Source organism: Neomonachus schauinslandi, chromosome 10 (assembly GCF_002201575.2).
Source record: "Neomonachus schauinslandi chromosome 10, ASM220157v2, whole genome shotgun sequence".
NCBI lineage: Eukaryota > Metazoa > Chordata > Mammalia > Carnivora > Phocidae > Neomonachus > Neomonachus schauinslandi.
Genome location: NC_058412.1, coordinates 19,491,890 through 19,506,486, shown reverse-complemented (window position 1 = coordinate 19,506,486; position 14,597 = coordinate 19,491,890). Strand labels below are relative to the sequence as shown.

At 55.0% G+C, this 14,597-nt stretch overlaps 1 protein-coding gene across 4 annotated transcripts in view; it reads left to right on the top strand.

The window, feature by feature from the left end:
- ADCY3 (adenylate cyclase 3) overlaps positions 1-14,395 on the top strand; it is a 76,754-nt gene extending 62,359 nt beyond the window's left edge. For 2 of the 4 annotated variants that reach the window (XM_021697386.2, XM_044918547.1), the window contains exons 8-21: positions 557-685; positions 2,167-2,309; positions 2,446-2,607; positions 4,228-4,315; positions 5,102-5,218; positions 6,935-7,194; positions 7,455-7,520; positions 8,873-8,954; positions 9,794-9,952; positions 10,428-10,574; positions 11,141-11,260; positions 12,185-12,308; positions 12,970-13,094; positions 13,597-14,395. In XM_021697386.2, the coding sequence (XP_021553061.1) occupies positions 557-685; positions 2,167-2,309; positions 2,446-2,607; positions 4,228-4,315; positions 5,102-5,218; positions 6,935-7,194; positions 7,455-7,520; positions 8,873-8,954; positions 9,794-9,952; positions 10,428-10,574; positions 11,141-11,260; positions 12,185-12,308; positions 12,970-13,094; positions 13,597-13,779 (1,905 nt within the window). In that variant the 3' untranslated portion in view covers positions 13,780-14,395. The remainder of the gene's footprint in view (positions 1-556; positions 686-2,166; positions 2,310-2,445; positions 2,608-4,227; positions 4,316-5,101; positions 5,219-6,934; positions 7,195-7,454; positions 7,521-8,872; positions 8,955-9,793; positions 9,953-10,427; positions 10,575-11,140; positions 11,261-12,184; positions 12,309-12,969; positions 13,095-13,596) is intronic. The other 2 variants (XM_044918546.1, XM_021697387.2) reach the window with 2 other exon arrangements.
- The last annotated feature ends 202 nt before the right edge of the window (positions 14,396-14,597 follow it).

Here is a 14,597-nt window from a genome sequence, read left to right as displayed (position 1 = left end):
AGAGCACTTACCCCTTCTTACATACTGTACTAATTTGACTGACTTGTCTTCCTGCTGTCCGCCTTCCCTCACTAGAATGTGAGCTCACACGGGACGTTTCGTGTATCCCCTGAAGTTTAGGGACTCCGCAAATACTCGTGAAATGAGTGGACTGTCTCGCCGTGGGTTACAGTGTTTGACCTATTCTGTCAAGGAAAAGGACTCATCTCTGGGCAAATGGGCTTGTGGGATTTAGTCAGACTTTTGGAAGGCATTTGACAGATGCTACAACCAAAAAGGACCTCTGTGGATCACTGTGTTACTATTTTAGAAACAGGAGCTGGAACAGGAGGGTCTTTCTCTGCTTAGAAAAATTCTAGTAGTAGAAATAGACGCCAGGAGTGTACGGCATTTAAAACCAGCGTTCTAGAGGAGGAGTCGGTAGGACAGTTCTTAGCCTGCAGGCTTCTAAACTCTCGTGGCAAGATTTCAGACCGACAGTAGACCAACCAGGCCCGCTGGGGCGGGTGGGCAGACTGTGTCTGGGGTTTCTGATGGCCACTTCTTCCCGCTGCAGGCCCTGCGAAACGGAGCACCAGCTTCCTCCAAGCCCAGCTCCCCCGCCCTCATTGAGACCAAGGAGCCCAATGGGAGCATCCACACCAGCGGCTCCACATCGGGGGAGCCTGACGAGCAGGATGGCCAGGTGCGTACGGTGAGGGCCAGGGCGTGGCAGGGAGCAGAGAGGTGAAGGTTGCTGTCGGAAGTGTCCTGTGCGGGAGTAGGACACCTGGCCACTGGCCCATGCTCCGCTCCTTCTCAGTGGTGTCACCTTGGGCATCACCTCCTACCCTGGCCCCACTGTCTCAGTAGCTACTGGGGTGGGGGTGGGGAGGGTCAGAAGAGGTGCTCAGCTCTGAGGCCTTGTGTAGCTCTCCTGTACCAGAATCCTGTGGCTTTGAGGGCAGTGAGGACATCCGTGGAAAATTCTGTAGGATCTGACGAGACTGTTTTGGAAGTGAGACTTCAGGGTGGGCTCACCTCTCTGGTGAGGTCCAGACACCACAAGTCCCAGGCACAGATGGGGGATTTCCAGAGGAGTGAACGTGCTACCCACCCCCGAGGACAGGGTCCCTCTTGGGAGAGCATCCAGGACCTGTCCTTTACTAAAGAGCTGCCCAAGTACGCTCACTGATGAGGGCAGATGCTGTGGGACAGGGACCTCTGCCTGCCGAGGTGAGCTTGTTGGCAGCACCCGCATTCTCGCTGCCCTGGTGCCTCTAGATCATGTGCTGCAGAACAAGAGGGGAGACAGGGCTGAAGGTTAACTGGGTTTTTCTGGATCACCATGACATTCAGCAACTCTTCCCTAGCATGATTTTCTGGATAGAAAGTGGAAATACAGACCCGATGTAACTCAGCAACGAGGGCGCAGATAGTTTTAGCAGCCTGTGGTTTTTCCATCCTCATAATTAGCCACACTCTCCAGCAGATGCTTCGGGGACAGAGGTTCTTGGTACTAGAACAGACCTTCCACGTCATTTTACAGAGAAGAAAGTTGGAGCTGGGGAACATGAGTGACATGGGTCCTATCGTCAGCCAGCGGTGCACCCAAGCTTAAGGCCGGGCTATCTTGGACCCGTACACACAGCTCTCATGAGCCCAGTGTCCATTGTTATTTGGGCTGATGGCCATGTAATCACAGTCTGGATTCATATTTTTAGAGCCGATGCTTCTCCTCTGTAGGAATAAAAATGGTAGCGGGTACTTCAGCCCCACCACCCCACTAGTGACGAGGGTATCCCTTCCTCTCCCAGCACTTCCCGCCCCTCAGACCTTCCTCCCCCAAATGAACTGGATGTGTGTTCCTTTAAGAGCTCCCTTCAGCCCCAGAGTTGGGGCCATTCACCTCATCGGCGGGGATGCCGATGCGCATGGCTGGGTGGCACCCCCTCCTCCTAGCAGGGGCCACAGGGCCCGGGAAACCAGGAAGGACTGTGGCTTTGGGTCCAGACCCAAGCAGAAGGAGCTGCATGGGGGCATTGGGAAGACTTCCCATGAAGTGGCTTCTAGACCCGAGGGCCTAGTCCTCCTGAGTGTGATCCCTTTTGCTCCCCTCCCCTGACCACCCTCTTTCCCCAAATTCTCCTGCACCCCCCACCCCCCACCTCCTGCGCTGGCTTGCAGGCTGACAATCCCTCGTTCCCCAACCCACGCCGGAGGCTGCGCCTTCAGGACCTGGCTGACCGAGTGGTGGACGCCTCTGAGGACGAGCATGAGCTCAACCAGCTACTCAACGAGGCCCTGCTTGAGCGAGAGTCCGCCCAGGTGTAAGTGGTTCCTCTGCACACACTCGTGGGCCCTGACTTGGGGGTTCGGGGAGTTGGCCATCTTGAGTGGAGCCCCTTCCTGATTGGCCAAGGCAGGTGTGACATTTGTGTTCCCTGGGGCTTGTTTCCACTGCAGAGTGAAGAAGAGAAACACCTTCCTCCTTTCCATGCGGTTCATGGATCCCGAGATGGAAACCCGCTACTCAGTGGAGAAGGAAAAGCAGAGCGGGGCTGCCTTCAGCTGCTCCTGCGTTGTCCTGCTCTGCACGGCGCTGGTCGAGATACTCATCGACCCCTGGTGAGGGAGGGCACGGCAGGAGCTGCTAGGCTAGGGGAGGGTGAAAGGTGATGAGCTTCCTAGGCCAGAGGCGTGAGCGATGTAGTGGCCTCAGCTGGAGCATGACATCGGGGCAAAAGCCTGGTCTCTTCCTTGCCTCCGGTGGAACAGCCCAGCGGAATTCAGGCCCACGTGTTGCTAGGACCATGCCCTGGACCCTCTCCTTCCTATCTACCCTGGGATTCTAGAATAGCACTAGCGTCAAAACCAGGACTGAGAAAGCTGAAGGACAGAGAGGGGTCCAGGAGGATGGAGACCCTGGCTGCGTGGGCCTGAGCAGTTCTGGGACGAGGAGACAGAAGATGGGGGACACTCCTCAAGCTCGGTCACCAAGGCTGATCTGGCTTCCCTTTCCTGCTTCATCTTAGCCGATGGGTTTTAGGCTCTAGGTACAAACAGCTCTGTCACACAGCAGCAGGTCCTCCGGGGCAAGGGATGTTCTGGAGACCTTCCCCAGCTGTTGAGGCCCAAGCAAAGGACAGCTGCCGCGCCCCTCCCTCCCCGCAGCCCCTCGGCCGCTCAGTCCTGCGCAGGGGTTCCCTGTCAAATGGGAGGCGGTGGGGGCCTGTTCCAGCTATAGTTAGGGGCACTGTAAAGAGCCCTGGACTTAGTTACAAGTTCTAGACACGCTTCTTGGCCGATTTGTTGTATGGCCATGTCCCTAAGGTTCCAGAAGCCAAAGACGATGATGATACCAACAACTTGAAGGTGATAATGTCTGCCCTGCTAACCCCAGGATTGTTGGAAGGATCGAATGCATTCATTCACTGCAGATACTCACCGGTGCTCGGTGCCTGGCTCTGAGGCCTACGGATATCAGTGAAGACAACATACAAAGAGCCCGGCTCCCGTGGAGCTTACATTCTAGCAGGGCAAGACAGAGGTCAACAACTGAATAATCAGAACATGCCCGCAGACAGCGGCAAGTGGGTGGATAGAAGGGAAGAAGGGAGCCGGGAATGCTCTGCATTTGGTCTGCTCTGTGTTTGTGTCCAGCACGGGGCGGAGCAGGCCTCACCCACAGGACACAGGGTGGGATTTGAGTAAAGACCCCGAGGGAGAGGAGAGGTGACCGAGAATCAGGCACCGGCTCAGCAACAGAGGTCGCTCCGGAACCAAATGGTGGGGGTTGTGTGAACGGGCAGGATTTGGAGACCCCGAGTTGCTCAGAGTTGCGAAGGTGGGTGAGGGAGGCCCTGTTCAACTGTGAAGCTCTGTGCAGTTGGGGCAGGGGGGTAGCCCTCCCAGCCCTCCCAGCCCTCGGCAGCAGGCGAGCCGCCCTGTCCCACGCTCCCCCTTCACGGCACAGTGCTCACTCCCAAGAACCCCCTGCGCCCCAGCAACAGCTACCGCTGGGGGCGGGGGGCGGCGCGTGTTCCCGGGCCCTGCACTCAGCTGGCAGCCGCCCGACTAGGCCTCTGGCTCGTCTATGCAACAGGAGGCATGAGTCCGTGGCGTCCTGGGAATGTTTCAGGTGCAGGCCTAGAGGGCCTGCTCTTCTCCCTCCTTCTTGCCTCTCGTAGCCCCTTCCCCGATCTCACTGATCCCTCCGCCCCCCTCCCTGTCGTCTCCCCGTTACAGGCTGACGACGAACTACGTGACCTTTGTGGTCGGGGAGGTTCTGCTTCTGATCCTGACAATCTGCTCGCTGGCCGCCATCTTTCCCCGGGTAAGAGCCGCTTTTCCTTTTGGCTGCGAAGCCCTCCGGAAGCGGGAGCGGTATGGACGGAGTCAGGCGTCCCAAGGACTCGGTATAAGCAGACTGTCGTGTTAGGACGGTTCAGGCGTTTGTCCATCCATTCCTTCCTCGTCACTCACGCACTCACGTCAGCTGAGCAAGCACGGTCCTATGCCAGAGCCCAGACAAACGCCTGGGAAACTGTAGAAAAGCAGTGTTGGCCCAGCTGGAAGGGGGTTGGCCCTGACCATGAAGGACCGTGAAAGCCAGACAAAGAGACTGAGGGTTTCTCCCGTAAGAACTGGGGCGCTTTGCAGAGTTTCTGATCAGACTGAGAGGAGAAAAGCAGTGTTTCAGGGTAATGAGACCAGCAGGTGGCTTGCCGGGTGACTTGGAGGATTTCGGCTATACTGACCCAGGGAAGACGGGAGCAGCCAGGCAAACGTGGCTGGCCCTGAAAATCGTTCCCTGACACGGCCTTGCTGCTGGACTTACGGGGTGGGCTGCCGCTGGCTGGCACTGCCCACAGCCTCCTGGCCTGGTCACTGTCTGCTCCAGAGAGGGCTCCAGTGGGGGCCCTGCTGTGTCACAGACCCCTCCAGAGGGACTGATACAGAGCGCCAGCCTCCTGCGCTGCCTTCTCAGCTCTGCCAGTTTTTGGTGGACTACAGTTTAGGTTCCTGGGAGGTAGGGGAGCAACCAGAATCATTAGCAGTCCTATTTATGGGAGAAAAGACTGTCAAAAGTTCACGGCCCCTGAAATTCCATTCCTTCTAGGCCTTTCCTAAGAAGCTCGTTGCCTTCTCGACTTGGATCGACCGGACCCGCTGGGCCAGGAACACCTGGGCCATGTTAGCCATCTTCATTCTGGTTATGGCAAACGTCGTGGACATGGTGAGCTCCTGCTGTGCCTGGTCAAGGGACGCCCCTCCCCTCGCTCTCAGTGGAGAAAGGCTTCTGTATTGGCCAGTATGAGCAGTTGGTCAACCAATCCTCCACCCCTAGACACAGGTTTAGAGTGGCACTTAGTTTCCTAAACAGATCACCTTGGCCAAATGGACAGAGTCTTCTACCCCAGAAACCTGAGACTGACCTGTTTGCCCCAGCTCCTTGCTCTCCCGGAGTCCAAGAGCCTGACACCATGCCCCAGGCCCCGTGCTGGATGTTGCCTCATTTAATCTAACAGTCCCAAGACGTTTGGTATCGTTATCTACAGCGGCGAGGTTCAGGTTAATTCACTTGTTTTAGCTCACACTGTCAGTAAGTGACAGAATCAGGGATCGAGCTGTTCTAAATCCCAGTCCTGTGAAGAAACTCCATATCTTACTGATCAAGGGGCACAATGCACATCTTAAGTATTCCCTACAGTGTGGCTAGTGTCATGTATCCAGGACCAGGGAGGGAAACCTGTTCTGCTAAAGGAGCTCTCTTGTTTGCCTTCATCCGTTTGAACGTTGCCAGACCTTCCTAGAGCCCAAATGGCTAGGGGCAGACAAATCATCTTCTCTGCTCTCAATTCATGGAGAAGCGGCAGGTCTCAAGGGAGCAGCCAGATGCTTTCTTGGCCGGGGGGGGGGGGAGACAGCAGTTAGAAACCCAGCTCCGTGGATTCAGAACCACCAGTCAGTTACTGAGCCTTGGCAGCTTGGAGCTGCAATTGACATTCTCGTCAGTCCTCACAGTTCCCAACAATTTTGGCAGTACTGTATACGTGCTCTTAAAAAGTCCTACTTTTTTCAAATAACAATGTAAGCACAGGGAAAAAAACTCACCATGGAGACTTATCCCTTGGGCCAGTTGATCCGAAGTCCAACTAGAACTCAGGAGCTGCAGAACCTAACGTGCCCCTCGTCGCATGGTGCCCAAGCGCAGGGAAGAGAAGCCCGAGCCCCTAACCTGGCTGAGCACACCTGGAGCCTGGTGCCGGGTCTGGGGACCACTGTTTACCAGGGTCACGGACTCTATGCAGGACATCTTGAGAGCCTGTCGCCAGGGGAGGGGTGAAAGACCAGGGAGGTATGAAAACTTCTCACATGCTGAGAACTTCCCAGAGCCAGACGAGCACCTTCCACGAGTGGGTGGAAGTTACAGGAAGTAGGTTTGCTTCAGTTGATGGAGGCACTTGCCATTGACTTCCGTCTGCCCGGCGGCGGGAGCAGGCCCCAGAAACGGAAGCGTCTGAGCCGAGACTGGCTGCCAGGCTGCGAAGCCGTGACGGAGGCTCCCTGGCTGGCCCCACGGCCCCTCCTTAAGCAACACTGTGCCGTGGGCAAGAGCATGTTGTATGTGAAACCTAAAAACTGCACTCCTCGCTCTGACTCTACCGCCTGCTGAGCGCGCTGCTCGGCGCCAGGCCAGCCCCTTTGGCTCTGCTGTAAAGGTGGCAATCCTACAGACGCTCGAGAATTTTCATAAACATCAAATGAGATACGGTTCAGCTCTTAGTGGGCGTTACTAACGTTTGTATTCTGTTCCTTGGTCAGTTGTCCCGTCTGTCAGTGTTCCCGAGGGAGCTGTGGGACGTGGTGGCCACGACCCAGCCACCTCTGACCAGTGTCTGTTGTTCCCTTGCACCCCATGTCCTCCCTGTGCCCCGGTCCTGGCCTCCAGCTCAGCTGTCTCCAGTACTACACAGGACCGAACAACAGCACCGCAGGGCTGGAGGCGGAGGATGGCTGCGTAGAGAACCCCAAGTATTACAACTATGTCGCCGTGCTGTCCCTCATTGCCACCATCATGCTGGTGCAGGTCAGCCACATGGTGAAGCTCACACTCATGCTGCTTGTCACTGGGGCCGTGGCCGTCATCAACATCTATGCCTGGCGCCCCATCTTTGATGAATACGACCACAGACGTTTTCAGGAACATGAGTAAGATGAAGCCTACTTGGGGATCTGTACTGTCTCCTTCCTCCCACCCCCAAGTCCCCACTTCAAGGTCACGGGCCTGGGGCTCAACAAAGGACGGTATGGGAATCGGGGTTCGTGGCTTCTGACAGAGATGCCACTAGTTGGCTGTGATCCTGGGGTAGATCCTTTCCATTCTTGATGAGTGGATGATCCATGTTTGGCCACTGGGCGTCAGCCGCTTGTCCCCAGGTGGGGCCTGAGTCTGCACCTCTGTCCTGCAGCTTTCCCGTGGTCGCCTTAGAGAAGATGCAGGGATTTTCCACCCCTGGGCTCAATGGCACTGGCAGGTGAGGGCAGCGCCTTTCCCCTTTCTGGTCCACACTCTCTCTTCTGGAGACAAGAGAAGGCCGTGATCTCACCCCTTCAGAGGCACACGATGTGGGATATTCATTAGGGAAGTTAGTATGTGTTTCCACAGGAGGGCTGGAGCAGAGGTAGAATGACCTCAGTATGGACCCGGCCGTCGCGGCCCATCCGGGCTCAGAGTGAGCCAGGGGAGCAGCGGCAGTGTGGTTTAGGGGGTGGGACGGGGGCTGGGTTGAGGTGAGGAGAGCGGGAACCGGCGGGACAGACCGCAGAGAAATGAGGGAAGAGCCCTGCACCCGGCCCAGAGGATCTGGAAGATGAGGCTTTGCCCCGTGCTGCTGGGCTGTCTCTGGGGCTGCAGGCAGGCCAGTTTTTGAGTCTGTTTCATGTCTTGAAGAGGATATTGGACTAGAAGTTCTCCAAGGTCCCTTCTAGTTCTAAAGTTTTAGAATTTTGTGATTCAGTGACTTGAACAGACCTTCAAGTAAGTTAAAGGAAACAAAAAATAGATTACCTAACAGAATGAGGGCAGAAGAAATGAATAGGTCCTTCACAAAAGAAGAAATCTAAATGGCCACTAATAAATGAGAGGCATTCATGTAATCAAGGATGTGAAAACCAGGACCACAACAAAAGACCACTACACACCTACCAGTTTGGCAAGAATGAAGAAGTCTGGTAACATCAAGTACAACGGTAACTCACTCCTGATGGGTGTATAAATTGGTACAACCATTTTAGAAAACAATTTGGAGTTATTTAGTAAAGTTGCAAATAGACCTAGGACCCAGCAATTCCACTGCGCCCTTACACTTTACAGAAATCCGTGCACACCTCTGCATCCCAGGATGTGTGTGTAGGATTGTCCATAGTCACGTTGTTCATCATAGCTACACATACACACAAAACATCCAAAGCAGATGAAAACAACCCAAACCACATCAACAGCAAATGGGGACACAAGTTGTGATCTATTCATACAACAGACTACTGTATAGTAATGAAAACTGTAGCTCCATACAAAAATGTGAAGTTATTAAAAAAGAATTATAAATGGTGCCATCGTCCCATCACTGCAACGCTAGTCTCTCTCCAGAGGCTTCCGTGGTCACACCTACAGTGTTTATGAAACATCTGGGGCGCCCTCAGGTGGATTCCAGGAGGGGCCAGGGCTGGGCTGCCTATTAGGAGTCCAGTGGTTTAAGAAAGATTCACCTGTGGGAGTCCGGACTTGATGTGAAAGTGCTTAACGAGCTGGGAGGAATTTCTGGCCCAGGGTGACAGGAAAGGCCCAGCCCCATTGGGGGGAATCAAACTCCTCTTTGCCCCGCAGGCTGCCCCTGGTGCCTTCTAAGTACTCCATGACCATGATGATCTTCATCATGATGCTGAGCTTCTACTACTTCTCACGCCACGTGAGTGCCTGCACACCCTCCCCTCCCCCTTGCATACAAGCCAGTGGGGCCTCCTGAGAAAGCAGTCTCAGGGTCCAAGAACGCAGGCTCCTCGGGAATGCTGGCTTCCCTTACCCAGCCCAGCACGTGGCCCTGGCTGAGCCACCGTCCCTCCGTTTTCTGGTTCCCTCCCTCGCCGTACAAGGACCGTCCTTGCCCTCTTCTCCTGATCGCCTCTGGCACGCTGCAGCAGCATACAGACCAGGCTAAAAGCTTGGAGAACGTTTCCTAGGCCAGGGGCCCCTGGATTTTCACCCACCTGGCTCTGGGAGTTACTCCCACACTCACCATGGAGCCAGGAGAGAAAGGGAAAGAAGCTGATGAAGTTTTGTTTGGTTCCAAGGAAGAGGTAAAAAAGAGCAAGCAGAGAGAGAGGGCGGGGAACTAGCTCCCCGTGAGCCCAAGTGCCCCCCAGTGGTTTGCCAGGGAAAATACAGCCTTCCCTAGCCCGATGGAGCCTGCCGGAAGTGGGGACTTCACCCTAGGCTGGGAGATCCCCATGGCTGCCATCCGCCTCCAAGACAGACCCGTAGCTAGAATGAGGTCCCAGAATTAGGGGAGCCTCCCACGTACCCAGAAGGCTCTCGGCGCTCTGCAGAACCACGGCGAGGCCGGGAACCCCACTGTAGCTGCAGGGTGGCCTTTTTCAGTCGGTGGGTCTCTCTGCGTCGTCTTTCCCTTGCTATTTAGTGGTCTTCCTGCCAGTGTTTCCCCGTGGAACCCCTCCAACTTCTGTTCTTTGTCTTTCCTTCACATGGCCGGCCGGCTAAAGCACACACCTTGCCTGTGTCCGTCCACAGGTGGAAAAACTGGCAAGGACACTGTTCTTGTGGAAGATCGAGGTCCACGACCAGAAGGAACGTGTCTACGAGATGCGGCGCTGGAATGAGGCCTTGGTCACCAACATGTTGCCTGAGCACGTGGCACGCCATTTCCTGGGGTCCAAGAAGAGAGATGAGGTGAGGGGTGGCCTCACACAGTAGCCGGCAGCCACGAGGCTGTGTGTCTTCATCCGGCTTGCTTTCACCAGCCCGTCTGGGCCCAAGGCCTCCTCAGGAGCGGGCACTGGTCCGGGCAGGGCTGCACGCAAGCGGCGACTGTAACATGTCACAGGCTTCCGGTAAAGGGCACCGCTTAGATGTTTTCTGTGGGCCACACATCCCTGGAAGTCCCCAACCTCTGTCAGCTGTGATCTCCTCACACAGAAGGGTTCTTAGCCTCACTTCCACCGTTGCTCAAAGCCGGGGCTGTTACAGGGCCCAGAGAAACTTTACTTGTTCGAAGTTGCGATGAGCCACTTCCTTATAATGCAAAGTTGGGATGTCCATCCAAAAAGCTGAGGACACCGATCATGGGTGTGGAAGACAGAGTCGTTTCTGGGGCACACCATTCCAGCAGCGTTTCTTTGAGCACTCTGGCCCTGCCTCTTCTTAGGAGCTGTACAGCCAGTCTTACGATGAGATTGGAGTCATGTTTGCCTCCCTGCCCAACTTTGCCGACTTCTACACGGAGGAGAGCATCAATAATGGTGGCATTGAGTGTCTGCGCTTCCTCAATGAGATCATCTCAGATTTTGATTCTGTGAGTGCCCATCCTGCCCCTCTCCTGCCCCAAAGCCAGCTCTTTCCAGATTCTACCTCAGGACGGGCTGCAGGGGTCAGAGAAATGGTAGTTACCCTTGCTGCTCTGTTTTCCCGTATGAGCTTCTCCCGGTAACATGGGGGCTTCTGCTGCCTGGGGGCTCTGAGTGGGAAAGACAGGAGCCCGGGAAGCTGCCTACAAGATCACAGCATAAGGACTGGCCCAAACAAGATCCTGAGGCACTGGATTCCTCCTACCCTCAAATTCAGATTCAGTAAATATTTATTAGGTAACTTGTATCACCAAGGAAAATACTTTTACGTATACGCTCAAGCACCCCAGGGGCCTGGCGGTTTTGTCCCATGTTAAGGTCATAGAAGCAGAGGCTCCATCAGCAAGTCTGCCTACATGATGTGACCGATAAGTGGCAGAATTGATAGTTTTTAGGAAAGCATCTCTTAGATGTCTTGTGGGGTTGTTGTAAACAGGCACATCTGTCACCTAGTTGGCTCATTTCTCTCCCTGGACTCTGCTGACCTTTCTCTCTCCTTTGATACTGGCCTCAGCTCCTGGACAACCCCAAATTCCGGGTCATCACCAAGATCAAAACCATTGGCAGTACCTATATGGCAGCTTCAGGAGTCACCCCAGAAGTCAACACCAACGGCTTTGCCAGCTCCAACAAGGTAGCTGCCCACCCCATGGCTGGAGGAGATGGGGCCCTGCCTCCTGGGGCAAGAGCGCGGCCGTCTACACCTAGTGTGTAAGACAAGGAGTCACAAGGGTAGCTGACGCTAGTGAGCACCGCTAGGTCAGCGGGTCACACACACACCACCGGCACCATGTGATGCAAATTTAAAATCGTATTTACTGGCCAAGTTTAACAAGCAGAGAAAGAATAGCCTACACAACCCCCCCACTGGTGCACAGCTTAGGCCAGACATAACTACTCTAATCGTGGCCATGCTCCCTTCATGCTCTAGACTTTTGAAAGAACTGGGAAGTGGCGACCATCCGAGCAATTACGTAACAATGAAAACATCCAGGTTGGGAGTAGTTCTGATAGGAAAGGGGTCTTCGGAGCTCACTGGCTGGCATCAGCCTGTTGTTTGTTATATCAGACCTGTGGAGCTAGCTGTTTATGAGAGGAAATGAGCTGTGGGCGCCCTGGTCCTAACAGCTGTTCTTAGACTGTTCTCATCCTATTTTATCTTACAACTGTCCTATATAAGTACTACTACCATCTCCATTTTATGGATGAGGCTAAAGAAATGTGTCTAAGATGGGTCATGACCTCCAAGGGCTTATAATCTAGTTAAGGAATGCAAATGAGAACTATCCCAAATTCAGAGCGCAGGTTCAGGCGCGGGGATGATGGCAGACAGGAAGCGATGTAGCTGGCCGGGACCGCTCTTCCCCACCTGCGGGCCCTAAGGGGTGCAGGGGAGCGGTCAGTGACAAGCCGAGGTCGAGGTCACGGACTCGTCTGTGGGAAGTGGAGAATAAGGCCTCGGACGACGCGGTGCAGGAATTCACCTGCAGAACGCCGTGACGGGGAGCGAGGGGCCCGTACAGGCTCCTGACGCCCTCGCCGCTGCTCCCCGGCCCAGGAGGAGAAGTCAGACAAGGAGCGCTGGCAGCACCTGGCCGATCTGGCCGACTTTGCCCTGGCCATGAAGGATACGCTCACAAACATCAACAACCAGTCCTTCAACAACTTCATGCTGCGCATTGGTAAGAGTTCTCGGGCCTGGGTGCTCCTTGCCGTGCTCCCTGATGCGAGGGACTCGGCACACCAGCACATCAGCAGGAAGGGCGAGACTTAGCCCTGGAGGCATTTAGGGTGGGGAGGGTCACACAGGCACGGCTCTGGGACCTTAGGGATCTCTTCCCGGTGATCGGACGGCACATCTGGTGAATTGAGGGCCAGCTGTGTGTGTCCCACACCGTTCACCGCGATTAGCCTGACTTTTGAGTGTGGCCACGAAGGCAGGCTGTCCACCTCCCCAGGCAGTCTTGCACGCCTGCGGAGAGCTTTGCTGCCTCGGTCCAGCCTGTTAATGTCCCCTGCTGTTCCCACTGTGAGGGAGTGGAGGTGGGATTCTCACTTCTGGAGGAGCTCACCTGAAGTACCAGATAGGTGTTGAAGCTGGCAACTTCCATACTGCATGAACTAGTTAGCGTACTGGCCAGGACAGGATAAACAGGAGACGCATCTGCCCTCTGGTGGCTTCAAGACAAGCTTCATGAGGAATATGTTAGCGGACTTAGGAGCTTTGTGGTTGGGGTCAGGTGGTGAATTCTCTGGGAGAGGGGCTGGTGGCTTCTGAGATGGGATAGTGAAGGGGATAAAATATGGCTCGTGGCTGTGCTCAATTTTATGTCCCTCCACCAGGCATGAACAAAGGAGGGGTCCTGGCTGGGGTCATTGGAGCCCGGAAACCACACTATGACATCTGGGGCAATACGGTCAATGTGGCCAGCAGGATGGAGTCCACAGGGGTCATGGGCAACATTCAGGTATGTCCAGCAGCAGAGCGTGAGCTCAGGCCCGGGGGCCGGGAACAAAATCGGATGAGGGCGTGTTGCCGTGCCCTTCTGCCGCCTTTCTGTCAGCCCGGAGTGTCGAGGGGGTGGTTCTGGGAGACTGCAGGCAAGGGTGGCAAGAGCTGCCCCAGGGGAAGGGAGGAAATACTTCACTCCCCTTTCCGAAATTTAGGCTTAACTTCTTGGTAAGACCATCCTGCCTTTTGGTATGAACTTTCTGATCTCGTGCCTCCAACAATCCCCCCTGGAGTCTCCCCAAGCCGGGCCAGCTGGGTCTGGCAGGAAAGCGCCGCAAAGCGGGGAGAGGGGACAAAGGAAGAGGGAGTGATGCTGCTGCAGGCAACCTGAGGCCGTCCTCCAGGGACAGCAAGCACTGTGGCGAGCGCTCCGGCTGTGCCCGCTGGTGCGCAGACGGGGTCAGCTCTCTGGGACCTGCTGCCCCGCTCGGAGCTCACGCGATGCTCCCCCTCTACAGGTGGTGGAAGAAACACAAGCCATCCTCCGAGAGTACGGCTTCCGCTTTGTGAGGCGAGGGCCCATCTTTGTGAAAGGGAAGGGGGAACTGCTAACCTTTTTCCTGAAGGGGCGTGAGAAGCCAGCTGCCTTCCCTAACGGCTCCTCGGTCACCCTGCCCCACCAGGTGGTGGACAACTCCTGAATGGCCTCCAGCCCCCCACAGTCCAAATGGGAAGGGAGAACCCATTTTTTGGAATCAAAGAAAGGCCTTGGGAAAGGACACATGACCAAGTCCCAGCATTCCCAAATTGAAGTGCACACTCACATAGACTTTAGGTTTAAAAATCTCCTCAAGTCTTCATTTGTTCATGGATACGTGAGCTCTGAGGGCGGCCATACTATTCCTCAGTGTGCCTGTAGCTTCCTCAGAGAGTAGGGGTCTTAGGTGTAGTACTGGAACAATCCTTCCAGGGCTCTGGGTCTGACCAGCCCTCCTTCCCCCAGAGAGGCCATGGCCACTGTGAGCAGGAAGTGTGTCCAAGGTGGAACAAAGCTGCCTTTGCTTCTGGGCTGGGAGCACAGATGGGAGAGCTGGGCTTCAGACGAGGACTCGGCAGGACTTGACAGCTGAGCAGGCGAGTGTTCTGCTCCCCAGTGCTCACCTGGAAGCAGTCTTTCAAGCTGGAGACCTGCTCGTCTCCATGTGGTCCGGGTTAGGTGAACTGGCCCTCATGCTGATGTTCCTGATAATCTTGAAAGGTTCTTCTGGAACCCCTGCCACCTTAGTCATGAGAGCAGAAAGTGCAATATTTCCTTTTACCTGGTGGGAGGGAGGGAAAGGGAATTTATTTCTGAGAGAAAAATATATAAACAGATCTTCTACATTTATATTTTTAACTTTCTGTTAAAAAAAACCACTTTCCAATATTGCCTTGCCTCTTGAGCTCTTGCTACAGTCGCCTTTGCTGCTGCTTTAAAAGAGAATTTACAGGTATTGATAAAGAACAAGACTGTTTTATT